General features: G+C 44.4%; 1 protein-coding gene across 3 annotated transcripts in view; it reads right to left on the bottom strand.

Annotated features, from left to right (window-relative positions):
* Window positions 1-25,277, bottom strand: part of AKAP13 (A-kinase anchoring protein 13) — a 207,430-nt gene that overhangs the window by 95,420 nt on the left and 86,733 nt on the right. For all 3 annotated transcript variants that reach the window (XM_079318214.1, XM_079318215.1, XM_079318216.1), the window contains 3 exons: window positions 17,999-18,182; window positions 6,890-7,079; window positions 802-3,655 (listed from right to left, as the gene is read on the bottom strand). In XM_079318214.1, coding sequence (XP_079174340.1) covers window positions 802-3,655; window positions 6,890-7,079; window positions 17,999-18,182 — 3,228 coding nt within the window. The remainder of the gene's footprint in view (window positions 1-801; window positions 3,656-6,889; window positions 7,080-17,998; window positions 18,183-25,277) is intronic.

Here is a 25,277-nt window from a genome sequence, read left to right as displayed (position 1 = left end):
GTACCCCTTTATCTCCCATCCTGGAGTTACCTGGAGATGTTTTCCATCAGCTCCTGCTTCATGCACCCGAGTTTTCTATGCTGTCCCCCAAGTGCCATCGCTCTCCCCCATCACCACTCATCCACGGGCAATGCCAGCCCCATTCCCAGCCCACAGGAGCCAGGGAAGCTCATCCCTGAGTTCCAGCACTGCTGAAAGGCACTGGCAAACACCACGGGCTGCTCTGCCCGACAGAAAAGCTCTGAAGGCCGGAAAAGGCAGCGGGGGTAGGGCTCACTGGCTGCTTTAAATGACCTAATGCTGCCAATTAGGGAGCAGCTCTGGGCAGCTCCGAGGGACACTGGCAGCTGGCTCAAGTCGACAAGCAAAGACAATCAGGAGAGCACCGTTGTACACACTGGCTCCACATTAGTAAAAATAAAGGGGAGAAGAGGAGGAGTAGCACCAAGGAAACAAATCCTCATGCTCACAAGAAAGCTTATAACTTGAAAGTAAATACATTCAAATAGCTCCCCCCCATTCATTTCTTTTCCAGTGAGGATTTGCAGGCTAGAAATTCTTCTCTACCAATTCATAGGAGATGATGCTCTTACCTCCAGTGCCAGACAAGCAACATGTATTTGAATTGGAAGTTTTCATATGTAACTACAAATTTTTTATTTCTCACAGAAGAAACGCCTCAAACACTTCTTCTCCAACATAAGCCTCCAGCTCATACTTCCTTTCCTTTGCTGATGACGTGACAGAGACACGCCTGCGAAGAAAAAACTAAAAAGTAGGAAACCAATTGATTTTTCCTACCTGTAACAGGCTCAGCTCCTTGCACTGCCAGGCTGACATTCTTCTTCTTTGTAGAGGAACTTAAATCCATTTGTCCATTAAGGCTGGCTTCAGCATCCACTGCAGCCTGGGTTTCAAGCCCCACTTTTTCTGTGGCAGGTACTTCATGGGAACAAGGTGTCTCTGCTGCAAAAACCACTGCATCAAAACTTTTTACCATTTTAGGAACTTCATCCAGAGAAGAGGCATCACTAGCCGACACCAAACCCTTCACTCCCACATTTTCCAGTGACTCAGCAGCCTGCAAGCGGCAGCAGCACGGCGAGAAGGGCACAGCAGGTACAGGGTGGCTTTGGGGCTCAGCCAGGCGCTCCCCCCGAGGCGCTGTCGGGGCAGGGGCAGTGTCACTGTCAGCAGCAGGACAGACGGTGTCGGTGCTGGAGTCACTGTCACACGTGGGCTCCTCTGCGATGGGCTGCAGCGCCGCCCAGGGCTGCACGCTCTCCGAGCCCTCCTGCCCCTCCGGGTACACTGCAGCAGGGGCGACTGCCACCGGCCTTGGCACCTCCTCACAGGCATCACTGGGGGCTCCCTCCTCCGAGGCATCCTTTAACTCAGGGGTGCTGCTGTGCAGGCTTTGAGCGGGGTCTTGCTCTTGGTTCAGCCCAGCATTCAGACAAGGGTCTCTCTCTGCACCCAGTGACTCATCTGCTGATGCAGGTCCATGCATGGCGCCTTCTGCTGCAACCGCTGCTCCAGCCTGGCAAACTTCTTCAGGCTGGGCTGCTGCTTTCAGCCCAGCATCCACATCGCTGCTGCCCACCACAGGTCCCCCGAGACTGCAGGCACAGGGTTTCACATCAGCAGCAACAAGTTCCTCTGACAAAAGCGGCTCATTGCCATTGGCAGGAGCCTCTTGCCCGGGCTCGGCTCTGCCTCCTTCAGCCTGCTGCGAGTGGCTCTGCTCCGGGGAGCTCTCACCCCCAGCATGGTGCCCAGGCCAGGCAGCAGCTACCCCGCCATGCTCCCCGCTGTGCTGCCAGGAGAGCTCTGCCGAGCCTGCCCTCGCCGCCGCTTCCTGCTTTTGTTTAGATTCCTCATTATGAGTTGCAGAGGGTGTGCCTGTTAAATTATCCTCGGCACCGTCTGCGCCCTTGGCACATGGAGCTGCTCCAGGGTCATTACCTTGTGGAGCTGCCTCCTGCCCGGGAGGTGCCACTGCAGCATCTCCCTCCTGACTCCCAGCCAGCCCCTCTTCTCGGGGCAGGGGAGAGGGTGATTCCACCTTGCTGCTCCTCCCCTCCTGCTCTGAAGCGCTTTCTGCTTTCTCTGCTCCAGCCTGGGCAGGCTCTTCCTCTGCCAGGCCTGTGCTCGCATCCTCTGGAGGGAGCAATGCAGGCTCACGTTCCTCACGTTCGCTCTGCTGAGCAGTGTCTGCTTTGAAGCTGCTGTCCATTTCATCTTTAATGCCAGTTTCAGCAGCAGAAGGGTGACAGGCAGCAACTTCCTGACCACTGCCTGCAGAATCTCTGCTTCCTCCATCTCTGCAGCTGCTGGTATCAGTTCCTACTGGCTCCTTTTCACTGCTCTCCATGGCTTCAGCCCCATGGTCAGCGATCTCACCACTGTCCTGGCAATGTGCAGGTCCTGCACCACTTTCATTAGATCCACCAACATCTCTGTTTTCAGGCTCAGCATCAGGGCCATCAGTTTCCACACTGTCTTCTAGAGAGGGCAGGCTGGATTTTCCATCTGTGCAGCCTGCTTCCACCTGCCCTTCTTGCTCCCCACTCTCACTGCTGCCATGGACTTCCAAACCAGGAGCAGGTTTTGATGCACAAGCAGGAACCTTCACCCCATTAATTGCTGGCAATGCTTCCCCAGTGCTCGCAGTGACCTCCTGCCTCGCTGTGACACTGCCATCATCCTGGCTTCCCGTGAGCTCACCGTTTACCTGAGCAGTGCACGAGTCCACGTCAGTCTCTTTGTTGCTGCTGGTCTTGCAAAGGTCAGCAGAGACACTGCCAATGTCACCACCTGCTTCTGCACTGTCACAGGCTGGTACCGTTCCCACATTTGCATCCTCCCCATCCGAGCACTCAGCGCCATTGAAACCAGTGAGTAAGGGCTGAGCAGCACTGGGTGACTCCTCCTTAGCTGGGTACTTCTCCCCCAGGTTTGCAGCCCTCTGAGCAGGCTCTGCCATCCCATCCTCTGCCCGCCGCTGGCCCTTGGCCCTCTCAGGAGCCCCGGCACAGTTCCTGCACTCTGCCTGGCCCATGGCCACATCCAGGCTCTCGGAGCAAGCTGGGGCTCCACCTGCAGCTGCAGCACTGTCAGCAAACTCCTCAGCAGGCTGCACTTCCTGATGGGCACTGTCTGCACTGCCCACGCCAGCCTGATCCACAACAACTCCAGCCGATGTCATTCCAGCTTCCTCATCTGTATTTCCAGAGGATGGAAGATTCACAGCACCATTTGCACTTGCAGGCAGGCTCACAGGGCAGCCCCCATCTGATGCAGTCCCAGAGCCCTCTGAAGATCTCAGCCCCGCCTCTCCTTCCTTTTTACACAATATCACTATGTTTTTACTTTCACAGGAGCTTGCTGGGCTGTTTGCACCACCCAGGCTAACCATGTCTTTTGGTCCATCATTAAAAGCTCCCAGTCTGCTGCTGTTGCATTTCTCCTCCTGCTGGGTTTGGTCTGAGAGCTGCCCAATGTCCAGGTGAACCAGATCAGATGGATTTTCCTGCCTTTCTTCTCTTGCCATTTCTTCCAGGCTCTGAGAGGCAGTGGTCAGATGTCCCTCTGCTCCTTTAACACAGCTGTCTCCAGAATCTCCATGTACAGGCTCTGTCTGCTGCCTTAAACTCTGAAATAAGACACAAAAGAAAAAAAATATAAATGCTTTATTCTGTCATGCAGTTACTCAAGACATGTATCTACCTAATCCTACTCCACATGAATCCTATTCCTGGTGTCATCCAGGAGAGAGAGATACAAATGTAGTGCAGTGGCTATTTTACATGTTGGTTTTATTAGCAGGAGTTAATATTGAAATTATTAGAATGAAAGAAACGTTGCTTGAAAAGAACATCTAAAGGTCATCTAGTCCAACCACCTGCCTGAAACTGGCCTACTGCCACTGCAGCATCAGGTCAATCATGACTTTATCTTGCCAAACCTCCAATGACTGAGTACCCACAGCCTCTCTGGACAATCTGCTCTCATGCCACACCACCCTCCCATGAAGAATTTTCCCTAAAGCCAGCCTGAACAACCCAAAGCTGAAATTTGTCTCTCTACCCTCTGCTACACCATCTGCCATCACTGAAAAGGAGTAATCTTGGTAATTGCTCTTTGAGAAGCTGTAGTTTCAGTTCTTGAGTGCACTTGAATTCAAGATCAGTAAAGAGGAGAATTCAATCTACCAAATAATGCAAATATATACCAGCCTAGTCCCAAAGGACTTCAAGCAAATGCTGCTTAACAGCACATTCAGATCCCTACCCAGCACTGCCCAGCTCTTGCCAGCATTCCTCAAGTTTCTCTCTATGGATGGAAATGCTGCTTCAGACATGGGCATTGGCTGGCAATGTCCAAACACACCAACTGTCTCCTGCTCCCAGGACTGAACTAATTATCTAATCTATTCCTGAGAACTGCAGGCATAATTAAATATCTGAAATTTATTTCCTAACTGGAAACAAAAATTTCAAAATTATGACATATTATTAAAATTAATACATGCATTATCATGGAACAGTAGGATCTTAATCAATTCCTCTCTGATCTGTGCTTCCCTTCCAGAGCACCTGCTTTGTAAAGCTTTTATAGTTTGATACAAACAAACCTTTACTTAAAAAGAACTGTCTGTTTCAATATTTCCTTTCATATTCTCATCTCTGCAGAACAGAACACATCAATGTTCACATCTTAGGAACAGTGGCTTATTAAACTACTGAGCAATCCCAGTTCTGCAGTACACCTGACAGAGCTCCTCACAGGTCTGTTTGAGGTTTTGCACCACAAGCTCTCCAAGGTTACACTGGTTTCTCACTAGTTGCCTGAGACTCTCCACATATATAAAACTCTAATATACTATGTTAGATCTGAGCTTTTCTTGCATTTATTTGTAAAAGGATTCCAAAAAATACACACACACTAGACATCTAATTTGAACAGCTCCCTGCAAATTTTGTTTAAGTTTTTAATTTGCAGAGAAATAGAACTTCACATCAAAATTGCCATCTTAAACACCCTGATAATTAAAACAGCCACTATGTTAACTGATGCATCATAGGGAACTGGGTATTGCATATACTAATAGTAGCTAAAATCATCACTGCTACCTTGAGGATATTACATTTGACTTGTCTTTCCACTCTGAGGTTTACAAACATTGAGCAGTGCCACAGACTCACTGAGTCACAGACTACTAAATGTACTTCTGGTGTTTGCCACCAATCTCCCTGCTATTCAAAATAACCCTGCAGCCCAGCTCCCATATGCTGTCAGCTGTGTCTGCCTGGTTTTGAGGCATCCCAAGCCAGGTCAGCACTGCAGACAGCAGCATGGCATCTCCATCCCTTGAGCAGCATCAGGGATGGGACACGGGGCTCTGTGTGCAGTGGTACCCAAGGGCAAAAGGTACCAAGAGTGCCAGGCCTTTGGTGGCTGCAACCCCACAGCAGAGCATGAAGATTATGCTCCTGGATCCTAGCCAGGATGGACAGACAGACAACAGTGACACTTGCTTGGGAACAAGACAGTTTCCAAAAGGAGGGGCCGCAGCAGCCCCAGCATCCTCACGGTGAAGTCACTGCTGATAGCCGGAAAAATACAGCCAGCACCAAAGGAAGCCAACAGGCTTCCAACTGACCCAAAATAGACCTAAATGAAATAATTACAGGGCTGCTTTCCAAATTCAAATCAGATTAGATGTGAAGTAAAACAGTGGTGGAAAGTGAAGTCTATTTCTGATTTCATTGTCAGGCAAAATGTTCCCGATCTGGTATTTGCATGAGCAAACAAGCAGTGAGCTGGATATGCTAGCCATGGTTTAGGGTCTTCTGATGGAAAGGGGAAGAGATTTCACAATTAGCCTGGATTTGCCACTCATGCCACCAGTTCTTCTTGAGATTGGGAGTAATTAACATCTCAGGTAGTAAGGGAAGGCTGAAAATGGCTCGTTCCTCTGCTCATCCCCCCCAGTCCACTGGCTGCACACAACAGTTCTCCCCTCCCTTAGTTAAAGCAACAAAAATATCCTGTTGTTTAGATCCTGCACCTCTGCAACCCCGGATATGTGATCTGATGAAGGAACACCCACAAGTGATGCCAACTGTGACAGACACGTGGGTGTTTCTGAGAAATGGCACAAATGTGTTCTGATGTCTCACATTCCCAACTGAGACCCTGTGGCACTGATTTTAAAGCAGCAGGAGGAAGCTCTTCCAAAGTCCTACAGCTCCTGTGGTCCAACCATCACAGAGCTCCATAGGAGCACAGTGAAGGGACCATTATGGACACACACCTTCTGCAGCAAAGGCAGGCTTGTCCTCTGAGTCCTACACTGAACTGCTACTGAAACAGCCATTTTTTTATCACCCATCCCAGAAACTTTCCTGTCAGTCTCCTTTCTGACCCTGAACTTTCCATCTGAACAGAGACATCCCCACTGGGCTTATAGCCCACACCTCCAGCCTCACTCCAGAGCCTGCTTTAAGCTGTTTAATGTCTGCCAGACAGGCAGAGGGTCAGCATGTCTCCAGGGAGGTGTTCCTGCCTATCCAAGGGGGTCCAAAACTAACAGAGCAGGCAGGAGCTGGGAGCAGAGAGAGGCAAAACAGAACTAGTGTTGCACAGCCTTGATCCTGCTTCTCTCCTGAATGAGAACATTTGCTGCCTAATACAGCTTAATCAGATTTCCCCATGCACAAATAAGAAGCAAATGGACAGGTGTCCACCTGGATGCTTGTAATGCATCCGGGGAAAACATCTAGGGAAACGTGCTGAAGGAGGCTGACATATAAAAGTCCTCCCCAGGTGCCAGACTGCAACCCACCAGATCTGCTCCACTTCCACCCCTCAGCCCTTTGCTCACCTGGTGCTGGTGGCTCTGCATGTGCATCTGAAGGTGCTGAATGTCCCTCTCCCAGCTGGCTGCTGTCCCCTCCCTGGCCTCAGCTGTCAGCAGGTACACGTCCAGCCCGCGGTGGTGCTTCACGCTGTAGTCCCCCGAGTGCACGGTGTGGGACAGGGTGCTCCACGAGTCTGGCTCCCTGGCTCCCTCCCTGCAAAACAAGGCTGGGTCAGTGGGCAGGACAGGAGGGATCCTGCCCAGCAGCACACACACGCTCTCTGGACAGCCAGCTAATCATGGCAGCACAGAGCACTGGCTCCAGGGCCAGACAGACACATACACACACTCTTCAGTCTTGAAATTAATGTAATTTAGCGCTAATGCCAGCCACAAGCTTTATTTCACAAGGTCCTTCTCAGGTAGACATCAGTGGATTTTAGCCCAGACTATGACAAACTAGCAGCTAAGGTAAGGGCACGACAACTGTATTTTAAATCCAATTTATCACAGGTGAAGATCACCAAAGCAGCTGTGACAGAACAGCAGACACCTGAAAGGCAGAACAGCAAAGGGATAGGTTGGAAGGAATGAAAACTATCATGGTACAACTTCAACACCCAAGCCAGTACAGTGCTCACAAACACTCAACAGCCACCAAACTGCAGCAATTTTTTCTTTCCTGAAATGAACTGAACTTGCTCTCTGAAACTGCCTCTGTGCAAGATGTCTCAGTGTTGTGAGACAGGCTGTTTATCTGCAGCACTATTATGGGCTTTCTTTTTACTAATCCAAAGGAAAGAAAGGAAAAAAAGATGCTGTGGATCAGAATGAAAAGTAACTTACTGGGTAAATGTACTCAACAGAAACTTCTATTCAGACCTCACTTTCACAGCAAATCCTGATTTTGAACCACTCAAAGCAGTAATTCCTCCGGTCTCACCAAGCTGCACAGCAGCTACACAGGCCCAATGAGGCAGTGAGTAAACACTGAAGTGTTCAACACCTTCAGATTCACAGATTTCATTTTGAATCAGAACTAATTCAGGAAACCTACAATCTTTTTTGATCCTCCCAGAGAGCAGCTTGTGCATCAACCGACCAAGCCCTGCATTCCCCAGGAGAGACATGGAGCAAAACCCCAGGAATGTTGCAGAGGATGACACTGACCTGCTCAGGGGCACAAGAAAAAGACTTTCCTGTCTTCCTTCTACCAGGGATGCATCTATTGACATACAGCCCTACCTATGAGTTGGGTCAGAGACTGGACTATGTCCTTTAAAGGCCCCTTCCAAATCAAACTTCTCTGTGATTCTGTGATGTCCCCTCCCTGTTGCAGAGACTAACTATTTTCAGATCTCCCTTTCCTTCCCAGATACAAATTTCCCGGGAAGGGGCAGAGCTATGATTTTTTAAAAATAATTAGGAATTCAAGAAGGCACATAAACACAAATGCATGCCACCAAGCAGGTAAAACTACACAGATTTCAGAATTTTTGCTGAGATTTCTTGCTTTAAAATTAGCAAATCTTTCTTATGGGCAAGGCCCTCCAGCAAGCCACAGGGCTATCTCTCTGGGAAACAATCTAGAAAGCAAAGTCATAACGAGCAAACACCACGATCAGCAACAGGAATGGGCAGAGCAGGGCGGGGAAACGGTCAAATGGTTCCTGAGAGACACAGAAACTTGTGCAAGCAATGCTGGTGGCAATGGCTGCCCCTGCTCTGCCCCAGCACAGCACCCACCCCTGCCCGTGACTCATTTTGGGCTAAATCTGCAAGGAAATTCAGACAAAACATTACTATGACTTCCACCATTCACCACCATTTATCTCAGTCGTGACTTGACTTCAGCAGAATTACACTTGATTTAGGCAGAATCAATATTTCCACAGAGAAACAGAAGGAAGCAGCCAGTTTCTGGCGGTGATTGGTGTAAATCCACAGAGGCACTGAAGTCAACTGAGCCATTACAAGTAACTAAAGAAATGACCTTCCTTTATCAAGAAAACACAGACATTTCTGTCTGGAGTATTTTTCTCTTCAGCTGTCATGTATGGGAAACCACTCTCAGAGTACAACGAGGCAGCACAAAGTCACCCACTCATGGGGACAACAGTAGCCAGATTAAAGAACTGTGTGCAATCCACTGCTCCACTTTCTCATCAGCTTCAAGGACCCTCACAGCATCTCCAAATCAGCACCCACAAAGCTGCCTGCATGGCTTGGTGAGCCTCAAAGGGCCCTCAGCAACTTCAAAAGGCTCCATCTGGAGCGAGATGACAGGCAGAGTCCCCTGCAACACCGCCAGTGCATCCACCCCTCCAGCAATCCACAACCTTCACACGGCCCACATGGATCAAACACCCACTTTTGCTTACAAAGAGAGCAGTTTCTTTTCATATTCAAGCTGCCAGTCTGTGTTACACTTGATGAAAAGCTTTAAACCTTTTGAGAAAGCAAGAAGTTTCTCACATCCAGCCAAGTACAAACTCCAAGGTCTCATTTTTAGTAGCAGTCACCTTCATTACGCAAAATAAAGCAGTGAGATAGTGAATGGTTCAATCTATTGCCTCCTTCAAAACAACCCTTTCATATTCTGCTCCATCCCAGACCTAATGGTCTGAAGCAGAGAGGACAAATGAGGATTCACAAGCGTTAACTCATTTTCCCACCACTGTTCCTGTTGTCAGACAATCTCCAAGGCCACTTGAGAAGACACTCCTGCTCATTTGCCCTCATACACTGAGTTTCACTGCTTGTGCCTTTCCTGCATGTCCCACTGCAAGTCCTGGGTTTTATTGAGATGATAAAAACACACTTTCTTCCAGGAAAAAAGCTTTGCTGTTACACATTTTGTACTTCCTGGCTGTGAAAGATACTTATTTTGTCCAGACTTGGAATTTCTGAAGTGGTTGTATAGGAGTGCATATCCAAGCTGCTCTACTAGGAGATAAAAACAGATATGCAAATACTTACTGAAGATTTATTAGCAAAAATATGTATACAAACTCCAGCTTTCAAGAAGTTTGAAAATCTGCTTTTGTTCAGCACAAAAATCCAGTTTGCCACGCTTTGCCAGAAACAACGGAAATCTGTCTTCTTATGGGATTTAACCATCCTGGGTAAAACCTTTCTCATCTTCCCTTTTCAACAGTTCTCCATCAAAATACGTAACAGATACCAGTGAACTGAACGTTTTGTAAGAAACATTTCTGAGCTCAATTTTCACAGAAGAAAGTATCTTGGTAAAAATAGCAAGGACTGCCTGAGAAGCCTGATAGTGTTCACTAGCTCTACCCTCTGCCATGCCATGGCCCACTGAAAAAGACTGGATGGAATAAGTCCTCCAGCTGTGGTCAGTCTTCTGTCCCATGAAGGTAAACCCAGAAGAGAAATTTTTGGTTGCAATAAAGAACAAACTTACCAGCCCACCCTTCATCTGCAGAAAGGTGGCTTAAAGAAGGATGACAAGTTCAAACTGAGAGAAAGAAGAAGGAAAAATACTTGAAAATACTCAAGCCATGTCCTGCTCCATCTGGGAGCTGATTAGATTGCTGAAACTACAGGATCAATTCCTGTCCATCTGGCATATATCTCAAGCTGATAGATCAGGAAATCACAGAATGGTTTGGGCTGGAAGGGACCTTAAAGATCATCTAGCTCCAGCATGGGTAGGGACACTCACTAGAGCAGGCTGCCCCAAGCCCCATCCAAGCTGGGATGGGATGATAAGTAGGAAGTGGTTTTTATTTAAACCTCCCAGCACTGCCCAAGCAGACTGGTCCTTTTTCAAGGCAGAGCTGTACTGTACTCACGTGCTGAATCTCTCCTCATCTGGCAGGGGAGCAGAGAGAGCAGTGGAAAAAGGAAAGGAAAGCTCACACCACACGGCTCCTGGCTTCCGGCAGATACGGGCGGGACATTTTCAACAAGAGGGAAGATAAGCGAGAAAAGGAGAACAAAAAAACCCCCCAAAAAAACAACAAACCACCACCTGATTAAAAGCTCTGCCTGCCCTCAAAAGCTGCAGAAACTGCTCAGTAACAAGGGTCTGAAATTGAAGGTGCCAGCACTCACAGCAGGCATGTTTTCAAGAGACAAGGTTTGAGCTGGGAGACGAAGAGAAGGAAGGAAGAGATTGGAAGATGAATGAAAAAGCCTCAGTGAGTTAAGCAAAATTTAATGTTAGGAAGATTTATCCTACTCTTTCCCAACCACTGAGGAAGGCAGTGTGGGAACTCAAGGTGTTATTTCCTGGGGATATCCCCTCCAGATTTCTGAGCTGAAACAAAACAAACTCAGTAGCATTTCCAGCTCTTAGGATCTTACTGCAAGCCTGACAACAGCTGTGGGTTTACTCTGGAAGGACCAGCCCCTAGATCCAAGTGGCAAAGAAAAAATGAAGAAAAAGAAAAATCAATTAAGAAAAAATTAAACAAAGCCCCTACCATTATGGCTGCATGAAAAGTTAGGAAAAGGCCAAAATTTAGATGCTCTTATCTGTAAGGTAAATAAAAATGTAACTAAATTCTAATCTTACATTCTTTTTATTACTATTATTATGGTATCACAGCGCAAACACCAGATCAGACAGACAGTGATCTGGAATAAACAAGGAATGGTGCCTACAGGGATAGGATTGGTGGTGATTGTGCAACATGCCCACAGCACAGGCAATTTAAACCAAGCCAACAATCCCTCCTGGGAAAACCAGCACCCACACTCCATGCAGTCACCAGCATTTAAACCAATCTTAGAAATCTGACCAAACAGAACTTTAGTGCTATTTGCAGAAGTGTTGGGGTAATGCAGGCTTTGTATCTGTATGACCAACTTTACACCCAAAATCTTCAGTGATATACAAAACACTAATGCACACAAATAATGCACACAAACACTTTCTTGCTCCTCCTTGTTTTTATAACCATCCATATTCATTGTATTTGAGACCCAGAAAACACATGCAACCAGCATGTGCTGGAATGGGTTAAAATAAATCAACTATTTTCAAATTTGAAAGAGATTTAATAAACACGGAATTCATACTTCAGGTGTTTCCAAGTGTTCCAACTGCCTCAGGAAAATAGAAAAAAATATATGTCTTTTCATTTAAGAAAAACCTACATATTGCTCACTAATTTGAATAGTTTTGATGTTGAAAGAAAGAGTTAAAAGTTCATCTGATGTAGAAATAATGACTAACCCCTTCCAGTGCCTCGCACAAACACAAACTGCTGCTGTGGGTTCTGACACCAAACTGAATTCAGCATTGCATAACCTACCCTTCAATATCAGATTAAAGTATTTAATAACTGAGTTCAAAATATGTAATGCTACCTTCACATTGATCAATACACTATACAGCAGTAAATAATACAAAAAAGCTGGCTTGGTCTTTCAACAGTTGTTTGCAGATGCACACATGCTAAGGGAGCATGTCCAATATTTCCAAACACAACAGGCCTCTACTTCTAAACTCAAGCATTTCTTAGGATCCAATGTTAATTATGCATTTGAAAAAAAAACAGCTACAAACTCTTATCCACTATATTTGCCAAAAAGTACAATCTGCATTCTATAAGAGTTAGGGAGTTAACTGTTATTAAATGCATTTTCCATTTGTTTTCTTTTCAGAGCATTATGTGAGCATTATGAGAAGGATGCCCTGCTCAGGATGTGGATGTAGGTCCAACACAGAACCCAATGTGCACCAGGAGACTCATCAATAAACAAAGAGAATTTAAGGTGACTCTATGAAATGCACTGAACAGTGAAAACAGATGCCATTTGTTGCACTTGAAATAAAAAAAGCAACATCATGGAGAACACTTCATCAAGCATGTTTACAGCTAAAAACAGCATCTCAGATCAGGATAAGTGATTTGGAAGCAGAGTTGTCTCTGCAGAACATCTCCACATGCTGCAAGCGAGCGTGGTCACTGGCTCTGCAACACAGCCATGCCTTTGGCTGCCTCTGACACTGCAGTTTACAGAGACTTCTTCCACAATCATCTGCTCAAACTCTAACTCCATGAATGTCACTGCTTGGAGCAAATCTGCTCCAGAGACTAAATATGAGCATCCTAGCTGAGTATCCAGCTAGCCCATGCCTGAGGCCAAAACCCCAGCAGTTCTGGGAAACCACTTATCTGCATTTTCTAAATTTATCCTGAAACAGAGCTGGTCTCTCATAATCACTCACCAACCACACAAGGCTGTCCAGCAGCTATGGCCCCTATAATTTTTGGGAACACTTCCAGATCAGTATTGCTGGGGGAAGAAGAATAATTTCTTCTTATATCTTACCAAATATTCTCAAATCTCTTCTAAATCTCTTCTTTCTCATCCTCACAAGTCTGTTTCCATGATCTCCCAGGACCACAATTTCCGAGTGGGAATACAGAAACATTAAAAAGCTGTTTCTATCACAGACTAAGCCTTCTCTTTTGTATTCAGAGGTGGTTACATACAAAACAAAGGAGAGGAGGAAGCCAAAGAATGAAAACTCTTTATAGGGATGTGGGAACACACAAGGAAGTCAGTAAAAATTGGAACGTGATGTGGGGTGAGTAGGTGGAAGAGAGAAGCACAAACTCTTCCTGCTCCATCACGTTCACACCTGGTTGCCCCATCCTCCCACTCCCAGTCTGCTCTTCTGCTGTGCCAAAAGAAGCCCACAGCAGCTCAGCATCTTTCTAATCATGATAATAAAGCTATTAAATTATGGTCTTTCAACTGAAAATCCTGCACCACAAAACTAGACCCTGTAGACCACTGGTCCTCCCACACACACATTACTGTCTGTAACTAAACAGCATCTCCTTAACACACCTCTGAATCCTCTTTCAGTGCCCTTCTAACATTTTTTAATCCCTCCTAACACATTTATCTTGTGCCATCACTTGTAGATACAAAGTCGACTGTTCTCCTGCCACACCACAGCAAGACATACCACAAACTCAGTTCCACAAATGGAGCAACCAAATGGATTTGTTGCTTGGTTAGGAGTGAAAGAACAGATGGAGAAACATCAGCACTAATTCAATAAACCTTACAGCCTCTGATTCTGCTTAGCTAGAAATAAAATATATGTATACCATGTGACTGATTTTGAGATCATGCTTAAACACTGTGCTGAACATAAACTGGGTATTTCTGAAATTAAACACTTGCTTAAAGGGCCTGGTAAATTGGGGTGAAAAAGAAAAATAAGTACAAGGCAAATCCTCTTGCAAATCTGGCTCAGAAAAGCAGAAAAGTGTCTTTAGCTGTAAAAGTAAAGTCACTGAAAAAGCATCCTTATTTGAGAGGCACCACGGAGATTACAGCCCAGACTTCACCAATTACTTATGTAAAATCAGAACAATAGCAAGTGATAATCATGGATTGAAAAACATTCACAAAACCCTTCTGCTACCAGTTAGTTATTCCTCATGTGTGCTAATTAAATAATTTTAATTTTGGAAATACAGACTTGTACTAATTTACAGTTTCACAGACTGAGCCTCCTGATTGTTACCAGGAAGAGCAATCCCAGAAGTGTGCAGAAACATTTTAGACCTAAAAGCAGAGAAATCAACAAAAAAAAAAAAAAAAACTCAGAGACTGTTGCAATTCTTTGCCGGGATTAGAAAAGTGCAATTTATTTTTTTTTTTTTTAAGTGGGCTTTACTTTTCTCTCACTTCCCTTTTTGAGAGGACATAAATCACTGTCAGCTGTGAATGAACTACAAGTGTTTGGCTTTGCTGGAAATGTTACTAGACAGAAATAAAATCAGCAACCAGCTCAGTGTTTGCATGTTTTTCAAAGCAGCTCTCTGCAATCCTGCACGCTCCTGGTGCCTTGAATTCATTTTCCCCATGGCTGTAAAAGCCCTGCAGAACATGGAGCTGGCAGGGGATTGTGTTACTGCCCTGGCTGCACTGGGAAACTCCAACTCCTGCACTCTGCAGCTGCCCAGTTACTCACAGAGTAGCCAGAGCAGTCCAGAACCACCACCCTGCAGTCAGCATCACCAGCTCCAACACCAGGGAGAAACAGCTTCAACCACAGAGCTCCACTCTGGAAAAAGCTGAAATCACAGAGGGCTTTGCAAATGTAAACTTTGCATTTCCAAAGTTATCTTTACTTATAAATCTTTATATATATTTTCCCCTATAAAACTACTGCTCTTCTGCACTATCCTATTCCATTTGCACTGCAGGACACTGTTTACTGCACAGTTTTCATCTTGGAGATAAAACAAGTCCCCTCAGGAATGATACACAAGTTTATTGATGATGATATTTATTTTCTTAGGTGAATATTTATTAATGAATGCTGCTGTTGACTCTCAATGGTGACCTCTGTGGCAGCTCCTTTGGGTCTGAAAAGAACCAGCCCATGAACTATTGCTGTCTGAGGATGAAAAGCCAGTGCACACCACAGAACTGAATACTTCCAGGGATGAAAAACTTACATAAGAAGCACCTTTTATTTTTTTTTACATTAAAAACTGCCAAAGCTGAGAAGGGAAAGTTCATCAGATAAACAGAAATTCAAAATGTCACCAGTGAAATTAGTTTTTGAGAAAAGTATTTACACTGCAGCTGAATCAAGCTACTTTGCAGACAAACTAAGGCAAAACTACAACAATGGAGAAGGTTTTATGTCTGCTCTTTAATGACTGTATCCTAATTATGGCAAAATTTCACCCCATCCAATGCTGGCTGGGAGACTCACTGTAAAATGCAAGGTCCTGCAAATTAGCAAGCAAGAGAACAATAAATTCCCCCCAAGAATAATGCATCACAAAACATGCTGCATTCATTTATTTGGCATAGTGCAGTTTAATTACTTGTAAAAATAATGACTCCTTTGTAGGGGCCCTCACTAGCATGCCTTGCTGCCCTGTGTTTTGCTGAGTGGGATAAGCTGTGTGCCAAATTTGTGTGCATGGATTATACAGTGTGAGCATAGGCAGAGGGCAGAAAATAAGTTGTACAGTGTCCATTGTGTTTTGACAGCACATAAATGGCACTTGCTCTCTTAATGGAATTTTTTGTGTTTTGAAGCTCAATATTTCTCCTCCCAATAGGGATTTTCAAGTCTCGATCCCATCTTACTGCAGAAAATGCTCAGCATAATAAAAATTTTAAAAAAATCACTGCTGAGGAACCAGGATGTGTCCATTTTGTCAACATCACCCTCCCATGAGGAAGGACTGTGGCCATCCCCATGTCACTGCTCCAGTCAGTCCCAAGGTCATACCACGATGCTCCACCACCATCCCACCCACTGAGAAAGGGAACCAGGATTTCTGTTTGCAGGGCTTCATGGCAACAGAAGAGTTTTCAGACCTGTGGCATGGCTGTCAGATGTTTATACACTGTATTTCCACCCAGCAGTCCAAGAGGAAAACAAATCACAAAGAACAGTTTAAGGATATACCAAGAAGAACAGGAATTGGGACCTTGATGGTAACTTTTCTGCAGTTGCTTGTGTCTTATTTTGAAAGACAAACTGCAGAGGTCATCAGAGAAATTCCATGGATTGGGCCAGCAGCATTCCTTAAAGCCAATGGCACAGGACAATGTCATGGAACCCCAGTCCTCTTTTCATACCACTGAGTGAGAACTGCCATTCCAAAACTGGAGCCAGTTGTGAATTACTTCATCTAATACAAGAACAGCTGTTGTAATAGTTTTGTTTACTTCCCATTTTTATTTAAATTACCACCTCTACTAGCATTTGGGTTGCAGTATTTGCTGTGAGCTCTGTAATAAGGTTTTGGTCAGCTTCAGCTTCCTGACAGTATGTAAAGCCTGTTCATGTGGTTAGTCTCACCTTGGAGAACCTTGTTGCACTTACAGGATGAATTTGCACACCCCTTTTTTTACAGTATAGCCTGTGAGACAGTTGTGTTTTCACAGTATGACTGTTGACCTTGATGGAGAAAAAGATAACACTGTCATCCTCTCTGTATTGATGCCAGCAAGGGTGGCAGGAGAAGGTATTTGGGTATAGCTCCCATCCCACCCTCATCCTCCTCCTTCACCTTCACTTTCCATGTGGCTGTCTGAATTTAAGGATAAAATCTAAATGCAATTACTCCAGTAATATGGATCAAATTTTCTGTCCCCCAACACTGCACCCAACAACTACAGAAAGCAGGATAATTTACAGTTTGTAAGGTTGCACGATAATGTTGCAATGATAATGTTGCATGATAATGTGGACAGCACAGCAGACTCCTAACATGACATTGGGTCACTCAACATAAACCCCCAAGTATTGGAGAAGCCAATTCAGAAACACAAAGTTTATAACAAAGCTTAAGAGAACCAGGCATCAGAATAACACACACAGAGACTAAATCTTTTCTCCTATACAAACAGCCCCCTTGAGATTTTTTTAAGCTCTTTGTCTTTATTAGCCTCAGCTATTATAGCTAGATCTCCAAACATTTACTGTTCAAAACTAACTTGCCATCTTCCAAAGGATTTCTTGTAAAGCAGTGCAATAAACGCTCATGCCACTAGTTACTTGCTATGTGTTGCAAGACCTGGCTTTTTCTCAAGACCATTTACAAGAGACCTGTTTCTGTTAAATATTCTGTTCTCCTTTAAATATTTCCATTCATTCTTACCCTTTTTTTTTTTTTTAAACCTACACTGGTAAAATGCCTATTTTCTACAAGATGCTGCCTTATTTCAATATAACGACCACTATTTCATTTAATTAAAAATTCCCTCTCCAAAAAGTAAGAACACAACAGTCCACCAACACAAAGCCTGTTAGCTCCCCTCTACTGGGCAGTTGTGATTGCTTGAAGAAAAGCTTCATTTGTGTTTGCATAAGATTTGTCTTAATCAGTCAGTATTACAGTGACTCACTTTGAACTTTACAAGACAGCTGGAAGCAGAATACTGAGCAACAAGAAACCCCCCCAAAAAATATTACTGCATTTCCCCTAAACCCTCAGGACTGCCCCCAGTGCTGCAAGCAAGAATGGTAAAAGCAAAATTATGCCAAAAATTGCCTTTAAGGATGGAGCACAGCCCTCAGACACCACTGAGTGATAACATACAGCAAAGCCAAGCACGGCAGACAATGGAACACCAGCAGAGGATCCACCAAATCATCCTTACTCTGTCAAAAGTTGGTGCAGCTTCTGGTAGCCCCTCTCCAAGGCCAGGCTGACGGGCGTTGCCCCTTCGTTGTTGTGGATGCTGAGAGCTCCTCTCCCCCCCGGCTGCTGGAGCAGGAACCACGTCAGCCGCAGCAGCCCCAGCCGCACCGCAAAGTGCAGCAGCGTCTCCCGGGGCATGTTCTCTGGGAAGGCAGAAAAGAGAAACAAAGGGGAGTTTGTAGGCTTGTGGGTTAGGGGAATGTTATATCCCCACATCCCAGCACCACCACGCTGCAGCTGGCATGGAGCTGACAGCCCAAAGGAACCTGCAGCACCTGGAGAAACAGCCTGGCTCCAGTATCGAGGTGACACCAGTCTTACACCCAGAGACTGGAAGTGCTCAGGACCTCTCATGCTCAGACTGACCACAGAAGTCAATATGAAAACCCCACCATCCCCTGAACAGCCACAGCCACCACCAAGCTACAGCACACCCAAACAGAAGCATGGTCTGGTGGGTTTTCTTGGATGCCCAAAACTTCTCCTCACACAACCATCAGCAGGTTTTAGGGAGGACAAATTCTGTAATCTAACTGCTGACTGATCCTAAGGCATGAAAAAATAAAAAATTACATTTGATGCATATATTCAAAGCAGTTATAAAAAAGAGAACTGTTTAAAAACTCATACAGAAAAGAAAATTAAAAATAAGTAAGGATTTTCTTTTCTGGTTTGATTATGCCTCAGACCAGTTTTTCTCAGCTTAGTACAGTAGCTCTGTCATTCTCAGTAGAAGCATTTATAAACTACCAATCTCCACTGCTGCTTTTTCTATTTAATAATCATGACCCTCTAATTTGGTAAAAGTCACTCTTGAGCCTGAGCTTTCATCTAGAAAAATATCCCCCTACTCCAAAAGCTGCAGCCCTAGAATGATGCACTGAAAAAGCCTTAACCAGAAATGAGCTCCAGATGCACTGCTGAAATCCAGCTTCTGCAGATCAAAGCTTGTTATTTCTGTATGAAAGGCAAAAGCATTTGGGTTAAAAAAACTGCAAGAAATAAAAATTTGTTCTTTTAATTAACAAAGGATTGCAATATTGATTGACAGCAACAACAACAAAAAAGCACCAACTGGGTCTCAGAAAGCCAGACCAATGAGCACACTTGGTATAAACCCTTTAATATCACAGAAATTATTTATTGGGTTATTAATTTGGGTGCCAGCCAAACCTATACAACAGGTTTTAAAATGCATGCACATAATGGCTTTAGGATTTAATTTTGAATTTTTTTCTTTAAGAAGTGTGCCCCAAGAGAAATCACTTCTTCAAAGTGCTGCTGTTTTTCTTGCTTATTTACTTACTTTAGGGACGTCATTAAGACCTCTGGTGAAAAACAAAATAGAGCAAAAACAGGCAGTTGTCCCCTACCTCACACACAATTTTTCACAACTTTTTGGGTCAAATTCTGAAGAACTAATTTGTATGCAAGAACCAAAGGCTTTCTGGCACCATTTCTCTTCTGAATGACTCCAAATTACCTCTCTGGCTACAAACCAAGTCTTCCCCCTAACCTCCTCTTGATTACCCTAAAGCAAAACCAAGCTGCCCTGAATACACGAGTGTTCTGAATGGAGGTTCCAGCTGATCAGAGAAAAGGGAATGGCTGAGCTCTCCCAGAGACAAATTCTCAGCCTTTGCCTAAGTAATGAGAAGGATTTGGTATTAAATGCTACAGAGCATAGTGATTTAGAAATAGCACAACATGGACGTTAATCAGTGGTTGCAGCCCTGGATTTAAAGAAAAAAGAAAAATAACACAGCATATAAACAGACACAAAAGAAAGGCTGCAAAATGTTGACACAGGTAGGACTTTTCCAGAGTGAAAGCAAATGTTTAACTCAAAGAACTTGTACATGCACAGAGCTCCCACACTACCTGTACATAACTAATCTGGTGTAATTCTTCCTGCAGAGATGCAGGAGGCACAAAAGCACTTCTGTTAGAGCAAACAACTGCCTTCCAAATAAAGAATGTGCTGTACTGGTCTGACCACGTTCTGCTCTCAACTGGGATCTCCTGTTAAGGCTGCTTTGTTGAAAGGGAAAATCATCTTCCTAACTGGAACAGACAGTCTTCCCCACAGCTGAACAGCACAGACCTGCAAAGCATAAGCACAGATCCCTGGACCAAAATGCTTCCTCCTCCTGCAGCTGAGAGCATTATCAATAGGGAGCAGCATCTTCTGCTCACCAACTCATGGTTCACCACTAAACACACACTACCAGCTGCAAGATGCAGGCAGATATTCCTCTTGTCCCTGAGCCAAATGGGTGCTTCTCTCATCTCACACATCCAAAGATGAGATGGTCCCTCCCAGTTGTCACAATCCCAAATTGTGCCAATCTGATATGACTGCACCTTCTGAGAAGGTTCTATTGAATCAATCTTCTTTCCTGTTCTATTGAAACAATCTTCTTGACCACAGGATCAGTGGACAGGGTAGTTCCAGAGTTTGCACAGAGGTGTCTGCAAACACAGCTGAAGTGAATGTGGCCCTGCCCTGGTGCCTTTGGGCAGTGACAGTGTGCACACAGGATCTGTACCAGAAGAGGTGGCGTGTTGCCACCAGATCATGTCAAACACACAGGCTCACTATCCACTTTTGGAAGGCTCTGCCTGACACAGAACCTGGCATGAGGCCACCCTAACAGATGGGCACAGATGATGGCAGCATAAGAGACAAAGTACTGTACATCCAGCAACTGCAGGGGCCCCAGGCAATGGCTCTGGAAGGTTCTGGAGTGTGCAAAACTTGCATGGTGGCAGTTAAAAAGGCATGTGCCATCTGTGGGCTGGATTAACTACTAATACACAATGAAAATACATCTGTTGGTGTATGGTGTTGCTCAAAACTAAACAAGAGCTGGTCTGCATCAAGTATGGACATTTTCCTGGATGGAGAGAGGAGGAAGAAAGACAGATCCCTTCAGACTTCCTACCTTTGAAGGGATGAAGCTTGTCACACAAAATGTTGGAAATCCAGTGAATGATTTTATGATCTTGTTGTGATGCAAAATGTCCCATGCATGAAAGAATATCAAAAGCTTTAACATGCAAAAGCCAGAGCTCCTTCTCCTACCACATGCCAAGCAAGAGCTCCTCATCTTAAAATGGCTGTAGTTTGAATGTCAACAAGAAGCTTCTGGCAATTAGGAAACTGTGGAAATACAAGACACACGATACTGAAAAGGCCAAGATTGTTTTGTTTCTCGTTTCCTAGTAATAGGCAAGAGTTGAAACATATGATTATTGCCCCATAATGGCAGGGTACTCTAGTCCAGCTGGCAAAACACAAGACTTTGGATATATTATTTTTGTGTAATTTTTTTCTGCTGTGATACGTGAACAGACAGTTTATCTGCGCAACTGAGGACCAAATTTCCATAGAAGACTGTCATTTGTATTTTGCTAATAGTAAAGGATTAAGGTTTAAGGTGCTATTAGCACAAAATAAATAAGCATTGAAAGAAAAAAAAAAACCTTTGGGTATGACATGCCCAAGAGCACTAAGTAAAAACTTTCATTTCAAACCTGATTAAATAACAAAAACACCAAAAGAACTACTGTTCCTCTATTAAAATACCTTTCCAGATAAACTATAATTCATGCTCAGTTTATCCCCATGCCCTGAGCATCTCACGAGCCTGCCATGGAATGGGGTAGCATTGTTTCATTTTCCTGTGCTCATGACCTTTACTTGGTTCTCACCCAAACTCAGGTAGACTCAGCAATTTGGAAATCTACATCACATCTGGCCTCAAAATCTTGCTTTCTGCTGGAAATGTTCTCACTGCTCAGAACAACCCTTGAGAAATGAGGGTAAAAAAACCCAGAACCAAGCTGCCACCTCACACTGAGTCCTAGAGGAAGGCTCCAGCAGAACAACTGCCCTGCAGAAAGGTCAAGGCAAAGATGTTGTGTTTGGAATTATGAGCTCAGTTAATAAAAATATGTGTGGGTAATTCCTTTTCTAATCTGATAAACAATAAATTTTTCAAAGCACACCAAAAGCCCTCCGTGTCCCCATCCCTGCTAATATCAAAGGGAACAGGAACATTCTCATGCCAACAATCTCTCGGCCACAGACTAAATGGTACATCTCAGTCTTGAGCATTTCTGAAGCTGTCTGAACAAGAACTGCTTTCTGCTTCCCATTTTCCACTGCAGAGGGCACTAAATTTAGTTTTGGAAAAGACTTTTCACATCTTATCAAGGACTGCTGCTGAACAGAGCACTTTGTGCTGTTGGCACTGAACAGATCATGCTGATTTATGCCATACCATCCTTTATCAGAGAGCACAGAAGCTGAGCAGCAGACTGGAAAAGATATGAAACCCAACCAAAAGAACACCTGTAACTAATACATTGAAAGGGTTCCAAGAGAAACTATAACAAGAGTGCAGCAGATGAACAGATTAAAGCTCCATGCCTGAAATACATCATCAGTAGCATAACTTTAGCATCCTCCCATGGGAAAAAGAAATAGCTACTAACAACCAAATTCTGAAAGTTTTTAAAAGGTTTTTAAGGATATTTTGTTTAAAATAAGGGGTTTTTTTGTGACTTTCTCTCTTCAGACATTCTCCCTTCATGCAAAAAAAAAAGAAAAAAAACCCAACCCAATTTATGATCTCTATTCCAGGTGACATTCATGTTGTCCTGTACACTGAAATCCTACTGGTTTTGTACATGCAGCTATTAAACCCATAATCCTAACACATTCAGACTATTTCCAAAAAGGGCAGAGAGTTTCCCTCTATATCCACCCCCACCTGGTGAGGTCATGGAGTTTAATTTCCCAAACAGTACTTACCAAAGGACCGTGTTTATCCTGGAGCATTTCTGGGAAGCTCTACATATTCAACACATCAGTAACTGCAATCAGTTAGGTGTTCTATCTAATCTGATGGTCTCCTGGTTATCTGCTTGGAAACCTGGCTCACTATCTCACAGCAGTCCTTAAACTCCCAGGGGAATTGCTCCATATCACAGTGATCACTGCAATCCCATGCTAACATTAACCAGCTCCTGAAGAACCTCAGAAAGCTCACACAATCAAAAATCAACCACAGGTCTGAGTTTCACCATTCACTTTTAATTAGCAAAATAGAAAGACTGTTTCCTCAAAGGCTGTGTCAGACTATTACTTCCAAGTTATTTTGCAAGTGATCTGTTTACCAGTGATACAATTAACCTAAGCTTTTCATACCTGAGCCTCAGATCCTCCCTAATTTTTTCTCCTTTTTTTATCCCACTGCAACAAAAACAAGCTATAATCATTACTCATACCTCAAAATATTCAGTTGTGGTTTTCTAGTTAGCTTATTTTCTCTTCAGTAATTTAAAATAGAACATCATAGTCCTGTATTTACATTGCATACATCCTCAGGATACATATTAAATTTTGATTTCTAGACATAATGTGTAACAATCTGTTCAATTTAAATAGCTGCCTTTAAATGCCACTGAGAACAGTAAATAGCCCCACTTTTGACAGCACTAACAACTATGTTCTTTAGAAAGTTACAGTGCACTTGAAATTATTAAGACAGACATGATTATATGGCACCTGAAAGAAATGCTGTGTTTGGAATACCACAGTAACAAGACTAATCCTTAATTATGGATATTCTGAAATTGTGGCTGCCATTGGAGTTCATACAGATAACAAATATCTAAGAGCAAGGCCCAGGATCTGCTTGCTATGGAGGGTCAGTGTGTGCCTGGTGAGGAGCACAGCTGTGTCTCAGGGACTGTGCTCTTCCCCAGCCACACACTGCCCCGGGCTCTCTTCTGCCCCCCAGTTCATCCCACCAAAAGGCTGAGCACCCTCTGCCTGTCCCAGCAGGAGAAGGCAGCCCAAGGACCTGTGATGTCCCAGGTGCTGCCATCCCCAGCTCTGCAGCTGTGTGTTTGGTGACACAGCAGATGAGTTCAACAGCCTCAGGAGACTTTCAGCAGCCTCTCTGCCCTCTGGGGTGACAGCAGTGAACTCCCTGCCCTCTGCTCCAAGCCTGGGTGCAGGCAAAAGCAAGGGGAAGCCACACATAAAGCCACCCCCTCCTCAAAATTCAGCCTGGGGTTGTGCTCAGTGGCACATCTTGTACCCAGCTTCTACCTGCAGAGAGCCATTACTTCCTAACTTTTGCAGAAGTTAAATTCCTACTTCAGGCCTCTGAAAAGTCGAGCTTTAGGTGTGTTTGAGCCAGCAGCCTCCTGTGAGCAGCAGTTCCCTCAGCTGTGGTGCTCTGGGGGCTGGGGGGCTCCTGGCTGCTCCTGCCTGCACAGCTTCTGCTCAACAGCAGCGTTTTGTTTCCAGCCCACAAGAGCCCATAGAGACGTGCCAGCACTAAACATCTTCCAAGAAGTGATCTGACATTTTCTTTTGTTCTCATTGCTGTAGTATTTTCTCCTTGGAGAAGGTTATTGGGAGTTATCTGGTGCTGACATTTAGGGAAATGCAATAGCTGTTCATAGGTAGTGAAGCAGTGCAGGACAGGGTGTCCCACTGCAGGCATTGGCTAGAAATTGCCTAATTGTTCCTACACTGCAATCTTTGCAGTGCTTTTTTCTCTCCCACACACAAACTAACACACAAGTACCAGTATAAAGGTGCTGTATTTTAGCACAGAGGTTTTTCTAATCTAGTGCTCCATTATAAACCAGGGACATCTCTTCCATCTCTCTGTAATTTCATAACCAAAAGGATGCTTATGCACATAAGTACTTCCTGTCACAGTCACAAAAATCCCCCCAAATTCCCTATGTATAAATATCTCACTGCAAAAAAACTACCAGATAACTCTGCCTCCAACAAAAATTACAGCACTAATATTCTTGAATTAAATTTGCATTTAGTGACATTATTCACTTCTATCTACACACACCTCATCACAAGATGCCAAAACACTCAAGAGTTACAGAATTTGGCACTATAGAGCTTCCTCTTCTCACTGTGGATGTCACAGATGTTCCACAAGTCCATTAACATACAGAGCCCTGCACAACCACGACTTCCAGGCACAAAAGCACATGCTGAGCAAACCAATGTAAATCTTGTGGCCTGGTTTCCCTAAGTGCTGATTTTCCAGCAAAGAAACAAAATAAAAAAGAGAAACCAGATCTCAGCCTTCTTGCGAAATCAGCAACAACTCAAGAGTTTCAAAGTTTTTTTTAAGATTGCTGTGACCACATTCATATCACTTAAACCAGAAATGTCTGCATTATCACAA

The sequence above is a fragment of the Erithacus rubecula genome, assembly GCF_903797595.1.
Source record: "Erithacus rubecula genome assembly, chromosome: 14".
Classification (NCBI taxonomy): Eukaryota; Metazoa; Chordata; class Aves; order Passeriformes; family Muscicapidae; genus Erithacus; species Erithacus rubecula.
This window is presented reverse-complemented; position numbering and strand designations above follow the sequence as displayed.